This window comes from Bombina bombina, chromosome 2, assembly GCF_027579735.1.
Source record: "Bombina bombina isolate aBomBom1 chromosome 2, aBomBom1.pri, whole genome shotgun sequence".
Classification (NCBI taxonomy): Eukaryota; Metazoa; Chordata; class Amphibia; order Anura; family Bombinatoridae; genus Bombina; species Bombina bombina.
In genome coordinates, this window is record NC_069500.1 from 1,152,510,480 (window position 1) to 1,152,531,563 (window position 21,084).

The following is a 21,084-nucleotide window of genomic DNA, read 5'->3' on the forward strand; positions in this document are numbered from 1 at the left end:
TGTCTGGTAGATGGATCGTGAGTACCTCGCTCACTGTGCCAGGCAGAGGTACCGGATTTGCAATGAGATGGCCAGTAGTAACAACACGGTCTTCCTGTAAAAGCCTGATGAGCAAGTTCAATTGTGTATCCATCTTGCGTGCCAGCCCTTGTATTAAAGCAGTAACCTTGTGTTCCATCTTTGTTAATGGCTTAAGCTCAGCACTGCTGTAGTCTGGAAGTTCAGCTAGCGTTACTCTAGGGATTGTACCCGCCAAGCAAGTCAGAGAATAATAGCTTAACCCGGCTATCCAGCAAGCCGGGGGGGGGGGGTAGATGTTGTGAATATAATGGTAGGCCGCTGTGAGTAGGCTTAAAAAGGCCGTTTGAAGTATCCTGCATAGAGAGGTGTCTGAAAAACGGTCGCTTCTTGTAATATACCAACTGCTTAGCAGAAATATAAAGTTCTGAGTCAGGATGGCTCTTGTATAATAGAAAAATAGGTAGTAGATTATCAGAGCTCCATAATCATGCGACCTACCATATCTGCGGCGAAGCCACGCCCCCCTTATTATGTTTTTATTTTGACATTTAGGCCTCTAGTTATCAAGGTCTGTCGGACCTGATCCGATAGTGCGGATCAGGTCCGACAGACCTCGCTGAATACGGCGAGCAATACGCTCGTCCCGTATTCAGCATTGCACCAGCAGCTCCCAAGAGCTGCTGGTGCAACGCCGCCCCCTGCAGACTCGCGGCCAATAGTCCGCCAGCAGGGGGTGTCAATCAACCCGATCTTACTCGATCGGGTTGATTTCCGGCGATGTCTGTCCGCCTGCTCAGAGCAGGCGGACAGGTTATGGAGCAGCGGTCTTTTGTGACCGCTGCTTCATAACTGCTGTTTCTGGCGAGCCTGCAGGCTCGCCAGAAACACGGGGCATCAAGCTCCATTCGAAGCTTGATACATATGCCCCTTAGTCTTCAATTTATATCTGTTGTGAGGCTGAGATTTTACTGGTAAAACTACTGCATACAGTACATATAAAAATATTATTATTCATAAACCAACTTGTAGCAAACAAATGATATAACAATAAAATATTTTAGAAAAGCCATTTTTTTTAATTGTTGGATGTATTTATTAATACTAGCTATGCTCACCTCAAAATATACAAGAAATAAAAAATGTATTAATTTATATTAATAGCTTTATGATCACTTGAACAGAAAAGGTCCTGTAATTAGTATTTATAAGTGCATGTCTGCAGATTCCTATGTATGAAAAGTTTTCTTGTCGTATAGCTAACTGCTTTTTGTTATCCCCTCTGTTTTTCATGTAGACGTTTTCACTTGGACTAAGTAATGCTCAGCTGTACACATGGACAGATGGCCTTAGAAGAAAGGATTGGCACGATTATGAAACTATTCAGAAAGATACACTGCGCTCAGGTAGGATTGTCTATAGCATCTAAAAGAAAAAAAATATTTTTCAATTTGCTCCTGCAATGTCAACATTAAAATGGTTTGATAAATAATATATTTTTCAGGGCTTTTTTTTTCTAATTTATTTAATTACTTTATTTATTTATTTTGTTACTGGATGAAAAGTGTTTTAATATTTGCAAATTTATTATATTCATCTAATTGTCCTTATTGTTTGAGATTTGTGAAATAAAAACATAATAGAAAATAGCAAAAATCAAAATATGTGGAACAATGATTGAACATTAGAAAGGGTTTTATGAATAGAATTTTTAAGTTGGTGACATTCTCACAAGCACAGGTGAAATTCTAGCTTTTGAGACCAAGGTTTAATCTTTTGATTAATGTTAGGTGCATTTACGTTGCTAGGAGAGCATGTAAGGTACAAGTAAATGGATTGAGCAAAGAATGTTTTTTACTCTAGATTATAATAAGTCATTTTCTTAGATGTCTCCAGACTCTAGTCTTTACAGAAAGTGCCAGATTTGTCTCATGTGGCAAAATAATGCAAAGTTTCATCACGACAGCAAGCTTGGCTGACATCTATAGACAATGCCCTAGATAGAAAGAGAATTGCCAAGCTCAGTCCACAAGGATCATGTGAAGTCTGAGATGACATTGTGTAAAACCCCTAAGATTCCCTACACAGAGGAAAATGTATTCTATGGCAGGTGTAAACTAAACACTGCTCTGTGTGCTTCAGCATTACTTTATAAGAGATAATTGGGGCAAAAATACTTTTATTTATAACACTGCCATGCAAACGATGCTAAAAAAAAGGGTATTTATTGTAACTGTTTCTGGGGCAATAGGAGTTTTAGTTTTATAGTTAAAGTTGAATATAACATATCTATCTATCTATCTATCTATCTATCTATCTATCTATCTATCTATCTATCTATCTATCTATATGCTGATGAAGGGGTTGTGAACCCCGAAAACGTTCAAATAAATTAGTTTGTGAAAGTCCTGCGAGTGCATTTACATTTTTCTCATATGCTTTCTATATCTGCACCCAGGCTGCTATCTCTTGGTGGGCTGAACTGGAAATTGTTTTTTTATATATATATATATATATATATATATATATATATATATATATATATATATAATACTTAAATTATTTATAATAAAATATAAAATATTATCACTTAACAGCTTAAGGGGGGAGTCTACACTTTAGTCATCTTAAAGTCTTACCTTAGATTAAGCTGCAAATAGCCTCCTGCACCCATTTCTATATAATACAGCAGGAATGGTAAAAAAGGTTATTTTAAAAAGAATATAATTTCTGGCCACTTTAAAATGGCTGCCAAATGCTGCACTCTGATGACATCACAATCTGAGCTGCATATGCGGTCCATTCACAAAAGCTTCACTAGTTGGATTCAGCAGACTGTCAATGCTGTTCAGCAGAGTGTCCAGATGCACCTCAGATCATGACATTACCAGTGGGCGGAGTTTAGTAGCCATTTCAAAGTTGCCAGAAACTATGTTCTTAATAAAATAACTTTTTTACTGCTGTATGATATTGAAAGCGGTGCAGGAGGTTATTTGCAGCTTAATCTAAGGTAAAAAATGTAAGAGTACCAAGGCGTAGACTTTAAGGCCTTAAATAAAGTATAAAGTATATTTAAAAGTTGTTTCACTGTGTATAACTAAGCAGTTTATGTTAGAATTTCAAAATGTTTACTGTTGCTTTAATATTAAGGGAAGAAAAGGTAATTTTATTTGTTATGACATAGGGATATGATTAGCCTATTCTAAAGCAAAAGCGCTTCACCAATCTTTATGAAAATTGGAAACAAACAAACATTATGTGCTTAGATATAAAAATACATCTACAGGTGCTCAGTAGAAAAATAAATCAAGACATGTTCAGTAGTATTCTCACACAGCTTCCTTCAACCAAAATGGCCATAAAGGATGCAAAGATAGCAACTGTTCCTGCTTCCTTTGAGCCTTTAATTGCTATGCCCTGGAGCAGTATTGGGACTGCTTTGTAGTATGTAATCTTAACTGTAAGACAATAAATGTAGCACAGTAAATCTTGGACTTCTAATACACAATGAATGTATTCCTTTTACTTTAAATTTCTTGTAACCATGTATACACATAATTAAAGAGACAGTCTACACAGTATTCATCATTAAGCCTTATCTTAGTATAAGTAACAAGCAGGCTCCTGCACCCCTTTCCCAATATTGCAGTTGGAACAGGAATCAAGTAATTTTGAAAAGTATAATATATTTTGCAATTTCAAAATGGCCGCCAAACTCTCATTACAACGGTGCCAAAAATGTCATCCAATCAGAGTAGACTCACTAGTGAGATTAAACAGCAATTAGGCAGCAACATTTATACCAAATCACACATGCACAATGAATAGGGAACTGATCGTCCAGAACTTTTGTGCAGCTAGCCTAATTTGGAAACTATGATTTGTAAAATAAAAACTATTTTTTATTTTTTTCCCTCTATTTGTGTTGCAGGTTGCCTCCACAAATAAATATGTTTTATTGTGTGCCTTGAGTTGTTGTTGCACAGTGCTGCAGTGCAAACATACAACATTTATTTTGTGTGTGTCTCTAGCTGTTCTTGGTATCGTGCCATTTAACACATTTCCTAAAAGCCTAATAAGATGTTGAGTGCTAGTTTATTGTTGGAGCTTAACATTGCATTCAACAAAAAAGAGCTCACATCCTATTCATAGTTAATTTCTTTTTCTCTAAATGGTGGTTACTTTATTTTTCTCTGGGGGGGGGGGGGGGATTAAACAATGAAGCTAGGTTTGTACTGAATAGAGTCTGCTGTGAATTCAGCTGTAATGTTTGTATTGTGCTCTGCAAATAATGTCCTTCTGTATAAAGATACCCCCACGAAACTCCACTTCTGATCACTCTGCACACTACACACGCACAATTGGCCAAAAAAGTCACTCATTGCCATGTGCATGACTGTAGCTTGCATAGAGAAAGGCAGTATAGGTAGCCAGAAGGAGGGGGAGGAGTATGGTGGCAATTTTAAAATGGCCAAATACATTTTACATTTTAAAATGACTGGATTATTGTTCCTTCTGCTATATGGGGAAAGGGGTGCAAAAGGCTGTTTGTTACTCAACCTAAGGTAAGGTTTAAGGATTAATACTGTGTAGACTGTCCCTTTAACTAACTGGCAACTCCTTCAGAACAGAAGCAGCCCAAGAGCATTAGTGTGAATGACATTCACCCTGTGTCACTCATGCCACTCTTTGATGTACCACTATACCTCAAACATTATGCCAAGGCAAAAATTCTAACATATTTGCCTCATTCTCTCTGCACATACCCGAAACTCTATCTCACTGCATACTCACAGCTTCATGATTTTGTGCATATACATATAGCATACACATTTATTATTCAATATTATACTGAAAGCTACATTGAATTGTATATCTTTATGAAACTTGCTACTGTGCCAGATAACTAAAAATGAAATGTGAAGTATCTTAAATGTATGACCGTTGCATATATCCTAACATTTCTGCCTGGGTTTCCAGGACTCAAAATGTTGAGTGGGCCATTTTTCTGTTTTGTGGGTGGGGCCACAGCAGGAGGTGGCAGGACCATGGGTGGATAATGGACAGAATTATGGGCATGCATGAGTGATTGGTGGATATGTCTGGATGTTTCATGGAACAGTGAGACAGAGCTTAGAATGAGGGACTTTCCTTCTCAAATTTGGATAAGTGGGAGGTCTACAGCTGTGGACTCCTAAATTGCATCATTGCATCATATAATTTATTAAATCAAATTTTCCACAAATAAAATATCTGTTTTTAACGTTTGGTATTTAAGTTGATGCTTTTTTTAATTGTAATTTTGTTTGTAGACTGTGCTGAAAGTGACCACATAAACAACAAAAAAAGCAAGCAAACAATGTTAATTTTGATGTGTATAAACATGTATGTTTTATCTGTCTGCTTACAGTTGTATTTGTTGAATTATTTAAGAGCATTAACTACTATTCTTCAATAGAGCTATCATACGTCTCATAGCAATGCATGGTAGCCATGTGCATAGTTTTTTTAAGACAAATCCAATGTTAGATTTAATTTTTTAACTGATTACATAAAACAGGGAAAATCATAGTATCAGTACTTGCTTTATGGAAAACTAAAAAAATCAAACTCTAGACCACTTCCTAAGACATTGCATACAAGCCTATTTGGCAAAAACTTACCTCCTCACCAAGAAGAACATCTTTGCATAACATTTCAAAACTTGTTGGGGTAGTGATTTAGTGTTAAAGTCTCATTATAGTAAAAAATGACATGCTTTAAAAATGTTAGAACATGTGATTTTAAGACTAACAAACCTTTAATGCTTTGTGTTTAACCTCTGCAAAGTTTTTAAACATATAGTAGAAGTACAACTCAGGACCCAAGCAGCACTGATGGTCCTGAGAAAACCCAGCTGTGTAACTAGAGCTTCTGATTGGATAAGCTGCAGTTTCGGTTTGGGACTAGCAATGCCCTGTGGGTCGTGAGCGTTACTTCTAGTATGTCTTTAACCCATTTGGGTCATGCAGGGTCAGTAGTCTTAAAATTGCATGATCTATCAAAGTAAACCATGTAATTTTTTGACTAGAAAGGCCCTTAAATTAAATATTACTCAAACCATAATCTTCAGATAAATATACATCACACAAAAACAGGCTGCCTTAGCTCTTTATTTCTTTGTAACTATATAGGATTTCATTATGAGCTTTGAAACTGTGTCAGGATATTAACTATTTTGAGTTGCATTTCAACCTGTCTATCTCAGCATGGCAAGGAGTTGCTGTTTCTCCTCAGCTATTATAATGCTTGCTAACTTCTTTAACAGTTTAACTACTTCATAATGACTTTGCATATGCAAGTACAGTCTTGGGTCCACTTAAAGACAGGTACAATGGCTTCACTAACAAACTGTCTAGGCAAAGGTGTATGCTCAAACCAACAGTTGTAATTCCATTAAGCCCTCAATGGTTCTCAAAGATTTAGAATCCTGGCTTCAATTTAACTTGCTTTTAGTACCAATGCAAAATGCCTTTGATTTGGCTAAAATCCTATAAACAAACTAGACTCATTTTTAATGTAGTAAGGTTGACCAATATACAGGGAATGCAGAATTATTAGGCAAATGAGTATTTTGACCACATCATCCTCTTTATGCATGTTGTCTTACTCCAAGCTGAATAGGCTTGAAAGCCTACTACCAATTAAGCATATTAGGTGATGTGCATCTCTGTAATGAGAAGGGGTGTGGTCTAATGACATCAACACCCTATATCAGGTGTGCATAATTATTAGGCAACTTCCTTTCCTTTGGCAAAATGGGTCAAAAGAAGGACTTGACAGGCTCAGAAAAGTAAAAAATAGTGAGATATCTTGCAGAGGGATGCAGCACTCTTAAAATTGCAAAGCTTCTGAAGCGTGATCATCGAACAATCAAGCGTTTCATTCAAAATAGTCAACAGGGTCGCAAGAAGCGTGTGGAAAAACCAAGGCGCAAAATAACTGCCCATGAACTGAGAAAAGTCAAGCGTGCAGCTGCCAAGATGCCACTTGCCACCAGTTTGGCCATATTTCAGAGCTGCAACATCACTGGAGTGCCCAAAAGCACAAGGTGTGCAATACTCAGAGACATGGCCAAGGTAAGAAAGGCTGAAAGACGACCATCACTGAACAAGACACACAAGCTGAAACGTCAAGACTGGGCCAAGAAATATCTCAAGACTGATTTTTCTAAGGTTTTATGGACTGATGAAATGAGAGTGAGTCTTGATGGGCCCGTGGCTGGATTGGTAAAGGGCAGAGAGCTCCAGTCCGACTCAGATGCCAGCAAGGTGGAGGTGGAGTACTGGTTTGGGCTGGTATCATCAAAGATGAGCTTGTGGGGCCTTTTCGGGTTGAGGATGGAGTCAAGCTCAACTCCCAGTCCTACTGCCAGTTTCTGGAAGACACCTTCTTCAAGCAGTGGTACAGGAAGAAGTCTGCATCCTTCAAGAAAAACATGATTTTCATGCAGGACAATGCTCCATCACACGCGTCCAAGTACTCCACAGCGTGGCTGGCAAGAAAGGGTATTAAAGAAGAAAATCTAATGACATGGCCTCCTTGTTCACCTGATCTGAACCCCATTGAGAACCTGTGGTCCATCATCAAATGTGAGATTTACAAGGAGGGAAAACAGTACACCTCTCTGAACAGTGTCTGGGAGGCTGTGGTTGCTGCTGCACTCAATGTTGATGGTGAACAGATCAAAACACTGACAGAATCCATGGATGGCAGGCTTTTGAGTGTCCTTGCAAAGAAAGGTGGCTATATTGGTCACTGATTTGTTTTTGTTTTGTTTTTGAATGTCAGAAATGTATATTTGTGAATGTTGAGATGTTATATTGGTTTCACTGGTAAAAATAAATAATTGAAATGGGTATATATTTGTTTTTTGTTAAGTTGCCTAATAATTATGCACAGTAATAGTCACCTGCACACACAGATATCCCCCTAAAATAGCTATAACTAAAAACAAACTAAAAACTACTTCCAAAACTATTTAGCTTTGATATTAATGAGTTTTTTGGGTTCATTGAGAACATGGTTGTTGTTCAATAATAAAATTAATCCTCAAAAATACAACTTGCCTAATAATTCTGCACTCCCTGTATGCTTGAGCCAAATGTTTTGACTCTGCATGGTTGATGAGTCAATTTTGTGTAGTCTGACCTGAACATGTCTCTGAGATTATGCATAAACCATGTGCATTGTAAAATACCAATTTGGCTTCAGAAATTGACTTACGTTTTAAGATGATTTCAGTTCATCATACTATTTTAATGAGTAAGAATATGATTACTGAGTATGCATAGGCAACATAAAAACAAACTTTAAATATAAAGTGACCGCACCTCCAAATATGATAAATGCTCAGGCATGGGATAGAGTCGGTCCTCAACTCAATAATAATACATAATAAATAATCCCAGCCAAAGAGACTTTGAAAACAAATTATTTATTAAAGTATAATTGTAATGTTTCCAAGGTAATGCCTAATGAATCAATCTCAGGAGAGATACAAAGATCCGCTTGCTCACATCCACACAAACCCCATCCACCAAACACATCCGTACCACATACAGGATGAATAACCTATATCAAAAGAGAAAAAGAAAAACAATATATGGAAAAAAGTATTTAGAAAAAATAATATAATTCCCACCCCTAGGCATCCCCAGGGAGTGAGAAAGGACAGTATCACCTGAATCACTTAATAATCAAAACAAATTAAGGTATTGATGTTGCAACAATAATTGTAACATAAGTCCTCTGTATAGTCCAGAAAGAAACAGGAATCAAATTATTTGTATCCAAGGTAAATTATACAGTTGCGATATTGTGTCAAGCAACATTCTCCTCTGTATGTTTCCCCATATGAAGTACTCGGTTTTCCTCTGAAAGCTCTATAGACTTAATGGCAGTCCATACAACTTTACTATAGCAATATATGTGCAAACCGGTCTTACTCCGGGATAACAGAAAATTATGTATCAGTCCATATCTCTTGAGGACAAACTGAAGACTTGAAAAGAACTCAAAAAGTGTAATCTGTTTGCCACACTGTGTAATGAATCTCACAATGTCCTATTGTCTTGAATTGCTGCAAATGAAGGACAAACTGTAGACTTCAAAAAACTTAAAAGGTATAAGCTGTTTGCCACACTGTGTAGTGAATCACACAATATCCTATTGTATTGAATTGCTGTAATAGCAGTGCTTAGCGAGGTATACCGCTAATCAAACTTCACACTCTATATTATATCTTCACTCGCGTAATATTACTTAGCCCAGCATATGAGGTTCTCACCAGTTATTGCTTACAGTCGACTTGAAGTTATAGCCATCAGTTACAGAATGCCATGGGTGTCGAAATTGAGCAAAAGCAAACAAACAGGTGTGGTGTAACCTTACCCAGCCGACGCCAGTATAGCCAATATTACCGTGAGACTCGTCACTGGAGAAATCTTCATTGTGGAAATGGACCGCATCCCATCTCGCTCCTTTTACCTTAAGCACGCTTCATGTAAACAGCAAACAGAGTGGCTTCAGCACAGCAGGTAAGATTCGGTGATAGCGTCCTTACTGGTTCCGACGCGCGTTTCGGGGACTCCGCCCCTTTGTCAAGGAATATCCAGGTGCTAGAAAGGGTGTAACATTTAAACTTATGAAGCTACAAATCTATTGGATAGCCCAAACACACCCTCCATACATCACAACATATATGCTGCATATATTCATACTGACGTGGACACCGGATATGAATAAGCCTCACAAATAGTACCAATAACACTCGGATGAAAACAAAAAATCGCAAATGTAGCAAAAAAATTGTTATAATCCTGACACAGCGTGCTTTATTAAAACAAAGGGAAATGAAAACTGTCATAATCTATAAAAGAAAAATTAAAGCTTGCACACTCCCCACAATGGATCCTATATCTTTCTATAGCCATCGAGCGCTGCAATATGTATATGTATATGCCTCCTTATGTATGCAGTTTAATAATATAGGAGTCCTGAATGAGAAGGCCAAGCTAGTATAAAATGATTTTATAAATATATCTGTAGGGCGCTGCTCTCTAAAGATGAAAGAAAGTTATGATGTGAAAAACATTGGCTTCATGAAAAAGCATACATCTCTGCGCATTTGTGCTTCAAGGGGCCTATATAGTATTCCAATGAAAAAAGTTATCTCGATCCAATTGTACATACACGAAGCTACCCAGACGCAATTCCCTCTTGTAAATCTGTTGCAACCTACGCTACACTTTGTTGTGAATAATTTTGAAGTTTAAAAACGAATCTCATGTTATCATCTATATCAATAAACCTTATTAGACAATGAACCCTCATTCAGTGATTGCTACCAAAAGTGATAAATGAGTATGAATGATCATACGCTGCTCAATATTGTAGTCAAAGACAAAAACAATATTACCCTTATTAGGCAATAAGCCATTATTTAATGATTGCTGGAAAGTGTCAAAGATCATCAATCCAAGCATCTAAAAGTATAAAAATTTGAAGAAGCAAGAGAGATTCTTTTCATCCTCGATCCCTTCATCATCTGAAACCAACAATACTAGGACATACAACTCTCTATATATCCAAATCTCTTTGCCACATGCATCCTTTTGCAAAGCCAAACGTGAATATCACTTGTTAGTAGCAAAATAGATAAAGTTACCCCATGAAATATCTCTATTGAGACCTTTGGGTACCATAGTATCCAATTTTCTAATCCACTGGGCTTCCTTCCTAAAGAGTAATTTCTGTCTGACCCCACCTCTACGTAGAGGTGGTACCCCATCAATAATCTGAAATCTTAGTTGACTTTTGTTATGTGCAAACCTAGTAAAATGATGTGCAACCGGTGCATCCTCATCATCTTTGCCTATTGCAGTTTTATGTTGGCGTATCCAACTCTGTTTGCCGTTTACATGAAGCGTGCTTAAGGTAAAAGGAGCGAGATGGGATGCGGTCCATTTCCACACTGAAGATTTCTCCGGTGACGAGTCTCACGGTAATATTGGCTATACTGGCGTCGGCTGGGTAAGGTTACACCACACCTGTTTGTTTGCTTTTGCTCAATTTCGACACCCATGGCATTCTGTAACTGATGGCTATAACTTCAAGTCGACTATAAGTAATAACTGGTGGGAACCTCATATGCTGGGCTTAGTAATATTACGTGAGTGAAGATATAATATAGAGTGTGAAGTTGGATTAGCGGTATACCTCGCTAAGCACTGCTTTTACAGCAATTCAATACAATAGGATATTGTGTGATTCACTACACAGTGTGGCAAACAGCTTATACCTTTTAAGTTTTTCAAGTCTACAGTTTGTCCTTCATTTGCAGCAATTCAAGACAATAGGACATTGTGAGATTCATTACACAGTGTGGCAAACAGATTACACTTTTTGAGTTCTTTTCAAGTCTTCAGTTTGTCCTCAAGAGATATGGACTGATACATAATTTTCTGTTATCCTGGAGTAAGACCGGTTTGCACATATATTGCTATAGCAAAGTTGTATGGACTGCCATTAAGTCTATTGAGCTTTCAGAGGAAAACCGAGTACTTCATATGGGGAAACATACAGAGGAGAATGTTGCTTGACACAATATCGCAACTGTATAATTTACCTTGGATACAAATAATTTGATTCCTGTTTCTTTCTGGACTATACAGAGGACTTATGTTACAATTATTGTTGCAACATCAATACCTTAATTTGTTTTGATTATTAAGTGATTCAGGTGATACTGTCCTTTCTCACTCCCTGGGGACGCCTAGGGGTGGGAATTATATTATTTTTTCTAACTACTTTTTTCCATATATTGTTTTTCTTTTTCTCTTTTGATATAGGTTATTCATCCTGTATGTGGTACGGATGTGTTTGGTGGATGGGGTTTGTGTGGATGTGAGCAAGCAGATCTTTGTATCTCTCCTGAGATTGATTCATTAGGCATTACCTTGGAAACATTACAATTATACTTTAATAAATAATTTGTTTTCAAAGTCTCTTTGGCTGGGATTATTTATTATATAAAAACAAACTTGTTTGGGGGGGAAGAGCGAACGGCCAACCATGATGTCCGCATCTCACTAAGGCTCTTAAAACAAACTGGGAGCTATCCTAAATTTCAAGGCCTGATTCAGTTTAGGAGAATAATCTGTGGTATGGGTTTAACACAGAAGGTCCCAAGAACATAATGGGGCTCTTTCTAACAGCTTCCGATACAGACTGTCTGAGACCACGACAGCAGGCAGAGGTGAGGCCTAGGAGTCAATGGTGCTGCGCTTGTGAGTAACTCCATGGCATCTGTGATAAACAAGCAGCTAACTACTAGCAGTAGAAGACAGTTACGCATACCTCCTCAGCGGCTGAGCTCGCTTGGTCATGAGGAGACTATCAATTGCCTCACTCTGTATTAAATGGTCTCCAGCACTGTACCGGCTTGCCTTGACTGACCGGAAGAAACAGAATACTCCGGAGGGTCGGGTCCGCTCTGGAGTACAAGCTCCACACTGTAAAAAAAAGGGAACTCACAATATGATGTTTCTGAGGACATGCACAACTATATAACAAAGATATAAGTGAGTAAAGCGCTACCTTCTCTCACATATGAGTGACGCACTTCTACAATAAAACCGCGCCATTTTTCCTACTACACTATTTTCTCACTGAAAAATGTCATGTTGTGCTTTACCTGACCCTTACTGACCAAATGATCTCGACCTGCAAAATTGAATAGTAACAGAGATTATAGCCACACTTGGACCCAGGGCACTAATTGGGGTGTAAATTCATTTACTGATTTTCCTTACTCGGGATGCTGATTCAACCAACCACGCATACCCTATGGAACAGAAAATATAACTGGAGATGAGCTGGAATGGTGCAATAAGTTTGAACTACTAATACTCTGCATTGGTTAAAGGTTACACTACCTTATTGTGACTGTGATCTAAGCTAGTAAGTGCATCAGTCAGCCCTTCCTTCCTCACAATATAAGTGGTAAATACTAAAGGGAAGCTTTTATATTTACTGTGATTACCTGTCTCTATAAGTCACTGATACGGCAACCCATGCACTCCCCCTCTGTTTCCCGCTGTCCTGCATAACAGCGGGTCATATCCTTCTCTCCTTTTTCCGTCATCGCTCTGTGAGAGCAAATTCCGTGGGGAGTGCGGGGTACCTAGAAGACACACGACTAAGGTCCACTAAAAGCCTTTTAGGAGTACACTTTTTCTCCTTTCACTCATACTGCCTGACCTCCAAAATGTCGCAAATGCGAATAACAAAAAGTGACAAAGCACAAAAGACACCACAGAAAACCCAAGATACAGTAAATGCTTTTTTCAAACTGGTTGAAAAACCTAAAAATAAAAAAGACTCTGCGCCAATACAGTTAAATCCAGAAGATAGCTTTGGCGACATGACAGATACTTCCAGATGCTCATCTCCAATAGCTACTGGTGGTGGAGACAACACTCCTATTACCTATAGAGCTATGGAAGCTTTTATCGAACAAGTAAAATCCTGTATCAAGAGCAATTGTGTGGATCTAAAGAAGGATGTCAATGATCTCCCTCTTTAGATCCGCACAAGAAGAGCATGAATTTGTCATCTCCCAAAAATTGGCGGATCTTTCTTCTAAAGTGATCAACTTCAACATATCTTAGATCTGGAAGACAAGCTAGATGACCTTGAAAATCGATCGAGGTGTAGTAACCTCAGTTTTAGAGGCATACCTGAAACTGTACTGAACAATGAAATTCAAGACTACCTACAAGCTTTCTTCATGGAGATGGCAAAAGTCAATGCAATGGAGTTACCTACAAAAATACTAGATAGAGCCAATAAAGCTCTATGCCCAAAGCCAGCAGCTGACTCTCCACCCAGAGACATAATTGTTCACTTCCAAAACTATCAGCATAGAGTAGGCGTCTATAATTTGGCAAGGAAGCAACAAGACATTATATTTCAAGGTTAACGTATACAAGTATTTCAGGATCTATCAATAAGAACCCTTCAAAAATGAAGAGACTTCTCAACACTAACCACTCATCTGCAACAGCTAAAAATTCCCTATAGATGGGGATTCCCTACATCAGTGATTACCACGAAAAATGGTAAGAAAATTGAATGTCTCTCACTATCTGACATAGACAAATTCTGCAACATGATGGACATTCCCCCTCCTGATAAGGAAGACTCTCAACTTTCGGAGAATCTCTCATCGAGACAAGCTACCCCTAAATCCCAGAGATGGCCCTGGTCTGAAATGTCTACTAAACAAAATAAGCATAGACAGGCCAATTTGGTGGAACCTGAATTGGAACAACCAGGTTGAGTAAATATGACTCTATGTATTCTGTTACAATTATTTATAACCCACTGCTGCTAAGGTAAGGCAAGGGTAGTTATAGGTATTACTGAAACTACCTGCATTGTGGATAGATATTCCCCGTTATGGGCTCGAAAATTACTGTAAACATAACAGGCACTGTTAATTTTCTCTGTTTGTTTAGGTTAAGATTTAAATTTGTTACTGTTATTAAGTCTGGGTTATACTCTGGATTACACACCGGATGAACATGATAGTAAGCATGAGTTTCCTGTTGACTTATCTATTATTGTTATTTATTGGTTATGTGAAATAATATGCATGGGTGCATTTTTTAATCTATAGTGTCTATCTCTACAACATCTCACATCAGAGTTCATTATATAATACTCTCTAGACTTGGACAGTGTTGATTGAATGTGTACAGTTACACTATGTTGAAATGAAGGTGTTCCTGTTTAATACCCTCACTTTATAGCCCTGCAGGTCCTAGTTCCAAATGAAGCCGCAGTAAGATTATTTCCCTAGTAATTATTAAGAAGCTGTGGAGTACTTTTTCTTTAAAATGACCCTATTTGATAGTATTGGTTAGAAGACCTTAAAGGGACCGTCTAGTATAAATTAAACTTTCATTATTCAGATAGGACTTTTAATTTTAACCAACTTTCCAATTTACTTTTATCATCAAATTTGCTTTTTCTCTTGGTATATTTAGTTTAAACTAAACATAGGTAGGCTAATATGCTAATGTCTAAGCCTTTGAGGGCTGCCTCTTATCACATGCTTTTTAAATCTCTTTTCAACACAAAGAGACAGAAAGTACACGTGGGCTATATAGATAACACTGTGTTCAGGCACAGGGGGTTATTTAAGATTTAGCACAAAACAATGCTAAATTTAAGACAATAGATAATAAACAGTCACAGTCATGTGATCAGGGGGCTTGAAGAAGGTTCCTAGATACAAGGTAATTACAGAGGTAAAACGTATATTAATATAACTGTGTTGGTTGTGCAAAACTGGGGATTGGGTAATAAAGGGATTATCTATCTTTTAAAACAATAACAATTATATGGTAGACTGTCCCTTTAAGCATAAAAATTACAGTTATATCTTGCACGAAAATATACCCATGTGTTTATGTCCCTATCTCGCCCTAAGCTGAATGACTAATATAATATACGTATACACCCAGTTTGTTACACAGCTCCTTATTTTGTAGTGTTTTTCAGTTGTGCGGTCTATACTGCAATGACTCCTAACACATTGTACATTAGATTAATTCCCCTTCCCTTCTTCTCCCTTCCTACCCCTTACCATAATGCTTTCTAGGTAACATCCCTACCTGATTATCTATATAACTAATGCCCTATCCACCTGTCCATATCTGTATCCTATCAAGCATACAAACCTCCTGAGGCATCAATAATCATGACAATAAAGCCAAAAATAGGCACCCTGACTATAGCGAGCCAAAATGTGAAGGGCTTTCTTTCAGCTGAGAAACGATTGATAGCCTACTACGATTTTTATAAAAAAGATATTGATGCCGTTATGATGCAAGAACTCCATTTTAAAAGATGTAATGAGCCCGTCTTATCTACAAAGTATTATGACCAACATTTCCTTAGTTCAGGCTCAAGTAGGAAAAATGGAGTTTGTATATTCTTTAAACGCAATACCCGTTTGAACTCCTACAAAAATACACAGACAAAGAGGGTAGAATCCTGATCTTAGTCGGACTTTGTTATGGCAGCCCGGTTATATTAACAAACATATATGCCCCAAATAGACCTATGCCCTTTTTCTTTAGATCTTTAATTAACATACTGTTAGATATCTCCAAAGGCCAAATTATACTGGGAGGTGATTTTAACTTTCCCTTGAACCCAACTCTAGATACTTCCTCAGGGAAGTTGTACCTTCGTAATAACTTGGTGAAAAACACCTGTGCAATTTTACAATCCATCTCTCTAAAACTTGGAGAATAGTTCACACAACCCAAAAAGATTACACCTTCTTCTTCCACCCAAAACATTCATACTCCTGGCTGGACTATATTTTGTGTAGCCAATCATTTCTGACTAATCTTAATCACTCTAAAATATCACATACCTCCTCGTCTGACCATAGTATGGTTCTTACCACCTTTAATTGGTCCTCCAAAACACAAAATACATTAAACTGGAGACTTAATGATTCCATCCTCATGAATCAAGACACAATGGATGAAATAATAAAAGCAACAGACAAATATTTTCTCCTTAATAAACCTGAGGACACATCCGCTGCAAACAATTGGGAGGCATATAAATGCTACATTCGCGGGGTCCTAATTAAACACAACGCTAAACAGTGAAAGCTTAGGTTGGTTCAATTTACATCCTTAACAAATATTTTAAAAAAGGAGGAAACTATTCATAAATCAGATCCGACCTCTCCCCAGAAACTAGCTAATCTAACTATAGTGAGAGACAACCTCAATATATTTTTAATACAAAACGCACACATGAGAGCACTTACTACCAAAACAAAATTTTTTTGTAGAGAGTATTAAGACAGAGCGCTTGTTGGCCATATTCCTTAAGAATCAGAGGTATACTACATTTATTAGATCCCTAATGCATGCTTCAGGTAGGTATGTCAGCAAGAACAAAGACATTGCGGATACCTTTGTTTCTTATTATTCTAAACTTTACAACCTTAATCCTAATATAGAACATGATAAAATCAGTAACATTGAGAGATACTTGGCCACACTAGACACTCCAGCTATTACAGATAAAGATAGACAGTTACTAGACTCACTTATAACTCTCCAAGAAATCAAAAACACAATACAAGCACTTCCAAATGGCAAATCCCCTGGACCGGACGATTTAACAGCAAAATTTTTATCAACTTCTTCAGTCTCAATTGTGTTCACCTTTATATACACTCTTTACCTCTATAGATCAGGGTAACGTTTTTCCTAAACCTCTACTAGAAGCCTTAATTACAGTTATCCCAAAGCCAGGTAGGCCAAGTGACCAAGTGCGGAATTACAGACCAATTTCGCTCATAAACATTGACATAAAGATTTACGCTAAAATACTTGCAAATCGTATGAATATAGTCTTATCAAAAATTATACACCCGGACCATGTGGGATTTGTCAGGGGAAGAGAAGCAAAGCAAAATACGATTAGAGTTTTACATTCTTTGAAAACTGCCCATGAAAGTAGGTCCCCTCTCACCCTCTTATCCACCGACACAGAGAAGGCCTTTGACAGGGTAGACTGGCACCTTATGTGGGGGGCCCTTTTGAAGTTTGGCTTCACGTTTCTCTCTAAAATTAAGGCACTATACAAAGACCCTAGAGCTAGAGTCAGAGTTAATGGCAATATTTCACAATCTTTCCCCATATCGAACGGTACGCGTCAGGGTTGCCCGCTGTCACCACTATTATTTGCCATCACGGTTGAAATACTGGCTATACAGATTAGAAACAATCCTGATATTTTTGGTATACAGTACAAGAATATTACTCAAAAATACCTCTTGTTTGCGGATGATGTGATCTTCACCCTTCAATCCCCATCTACTACCCTGCCTGTTTTGATACAAACCTTGGAGGATTACAAACGGGTCTCCAACTTTTCTATTAACATGTGGAAATCAGGGATAATGTTAATAAATATATGATTGCAGCATGTAGAATTGATAACTTAAAACACTGAATTCACTGTCACAGATAGGATTAAATATCTAGGGCTGATAATCCCCAAAAATGCTCAAGACCTATTTTAGCATAATTTTCTCTCTCTCCAACATAATGTAACAAGTCTCCTAGAGACCTGGCATAAACAGGGTCACTTGTCCTGGCTAGGAAGAATAAATACTACTAAAATGCTAATAGTACCAAAATATCTAAATCTCTTCCAAGCACTAACGATAGCCTTGCCTAATGCCTACCTCCAAACACAACAGAAAATATTAAACTTGTTTATATGGTCCTATAAAAATCCCAGGGTGGCTCAATGCACTCTATATCTAAGTAAGGAGGATGGGGGACTTAATGTCCCCAACCTCATGCATTACTACAGGGCAGTACACTTAACTAGAATAATCTCTTGGAACCATGCATGCTCCTCTATTGTATGGGTCCAAACTGAGAGCTCTCTATTAGACGTTAAACATATGAGAGACATTGCCTGGTTACCTAAAACCAATAGACTATTAGCATCGTATCGGGACAGATATGGTAAAGACACCCTTGATGTCTGGGATTATGTAGTTACACATGTAAAAGGAATGTCCACTCAGGTATCCCCCTTAACCCCTAAATAACCAGCTTTTTCTAAATCATAGCTCCTTCACTCATACTTATGTAATGGAGAATCTCCAGAATCTTCCCATTTATCTAATATTGGACTCTAAAGGGGTCAAAGACAGAGTACTACTAAGCAATTAATTGGGCTCTCCATTTCACAACTGGTACTCGTATCTGCAAATTAGACATGCACTAAACAACAGTATTTATAAGCAAGACATTCTGACACCATTAATGGCATTTGACCAACTATGTATTAATCCCAACATTAAAAGAGCTCATCTCTCTATAATATATAAAATGCTCAGAGGATCTTTTCCTGCATACTTGCTGAAATGAAATATGGAGCTAATGGTTAACTTCAGTGACGCTGATTGAAAACGATGTTTCTAATCAACTCATTCTGCCTCTGTTTTATTAATCATGTCCAAACTGAATTATAAAATACTTGCCCGTTGGTATTTAATGCCTCAACATCTCCGAAATATCTATCCAGCTGCCTCTTCGAGTTGCTGGAGAAGGTGTGGAGACATTGGTACTATGACCCATATTTGGTGGGCCTGCCCTCACATTAATGATTTTTGGTCACAAATAGAGCAGAATATGAATCAAATTTTAGTACGAGTATAACTCTCAACCCTCATATTATCCTCCTAAACCACATCCCGCCCCTTAACTGTGTATATCGTAAAAAATTATGGAAGACTCAACAAACCCCCACTTTCGCCCAATGGGTCTCAGAAGTAGACCACATTTTTCCCCTAGAAAAAATGCACTACTGCTACATAGGCAAACTGACATTCTTTTCTTGTGGGAACAAAGGTCATATAATGAGATATAATACAACTGTGAATTGTTGCTAGATAGTGGACTAGTGGTTTTATTTTTCAACTATCTTATTGTGTCTTTTACTTCTATATGTCAGGATGTATATTTAAGTTCATAGATGCAATATAAAAGCAACAATATGTGAATATTATAGGATGTTCCCTATCCCACTCCATGCCCCCCTTTTGTGATTTAAAAAACACATGAAAGAAAGCTTTTGAAGATGGCAGAGTATCTATAGCTATGTAATGGTAGATTAATTCCTGGAAGTGTGCTTAAAAGTGACGGAATGCTTGGTTGGTGGGTGTTAATGATTGATAATGCTTTGGCATTTAATTAAGTGTGTGGAAAAACCCATGTGAATGCATAAGCATGAAAGAGTGACTGGGTGTGCGTAAGGAAAGGAAAGCACCTGTGCACAAGAGAAGGTCAGTGTCTGGAGTGTGTGCATCAGAGTGAAATAGTATTTGATGGTGTATACTTGATTAAGAGAATATACAATATGTTCAGTGTTTTTAAAGGTAGAAATCCCCTGGGTGTGTGTAAGAGTGGAAAGAGTGGCTACTTGTGTCTGTGTGCTTGTGTCTGTGTGTAAGGGTAAAAGAGGGGTGGTGGGTAAGTTACAGATCTGCATAGAGAATTGTGTGTAAGAGTAAGAGTGCACTTTGTTCAAGCTGATCACATCTCACTGTGACTTGGAAGAGATAAAAAAAAGCTTTATGGGTGGCAGTAGAGATAGAAGGCAACAGTTTAATACATTTTTTGCTTTTTAAATAAAACTTGCATCATTTTAATGTATTGTTTTTTTTAAAAAAACTGCTATTTTGGTTTATCCACCTCTTCCATTTTGGAAACTACTTGCTACCCAGGGGTAATTACTTAATCCCTGGAGGACCTTGGGTGTGATCCCTGGCAGAAGTAGCATATATACCATTATATGCTCCAGACCTGGCTGGCAGTTCTTGCTGTTGTCATCAGCAGTGTTGCAATGCTGCCAAAATATGTTTTTATCAAAGTGTGAAAATGTATTTCCTATTCCTTTAATTTCATTTTTTTAACAAATTATGTCTATGTGGATTCTTTTATTCATAAATCTCCATCAAATCTTAAAAGATAAACCAATCATACATATGACACAGATTGCTACCTAGAGAAGTTAACATAATATACCCTGATTGTATTGATGCCACAGCATATTTGATGAAAGAAAAGTAACATTTCTCCTGGAATTTCAAATTTCTCATTACACATGCTCTGTAGTTCTTCTTCAATTTTTTAACAATCTTGAAATTGCATTCTGAAGTACATGAAACAAGAATGAAGTAAAGAGCAATGAAAAGTAATAAACCATGCAATTACTTTTCTTTAGCACTTTCCTGATTTATTGTTCACATTATATATTTCATGCCATGGCATGGATTACAGTGTTGGAGTATTAAAAAGATACATAATGCCTATTACTTTTCTATCATGCATACTAACTATCACATTTGAAGCATTATAGACATTTATGAATGAAAAAAAAAAAAACATTCCCAATGCTTGTAAA

At 37.5% G+C, this 21,084-nt stretch overlaps 1 protein-coding gene across 1 annotated transcript in view; it reads left to right on the plus strand.

The window, feature by feature from the left end:
- The first annotated feature begins 455 nt into the window (after positions 1 to 455).
- The window catches only part of GALNTL6 (polypeptide N-acetylgalactosaminyltransferase like 6), a 1,706,608-nt gene continuing 1,685,979 nt past the window's right edge, over positions 456 to 21,084 (plus strand). The window contains 2 exon segments of the mRNA XM_053700241.1: positions 456 to 464; positions 1,316 to 1,424. Coding sequence (XP_053556216.1) covers positions 456 to 464; positions 1,316 to 1,424 — 118 coding nt within the window.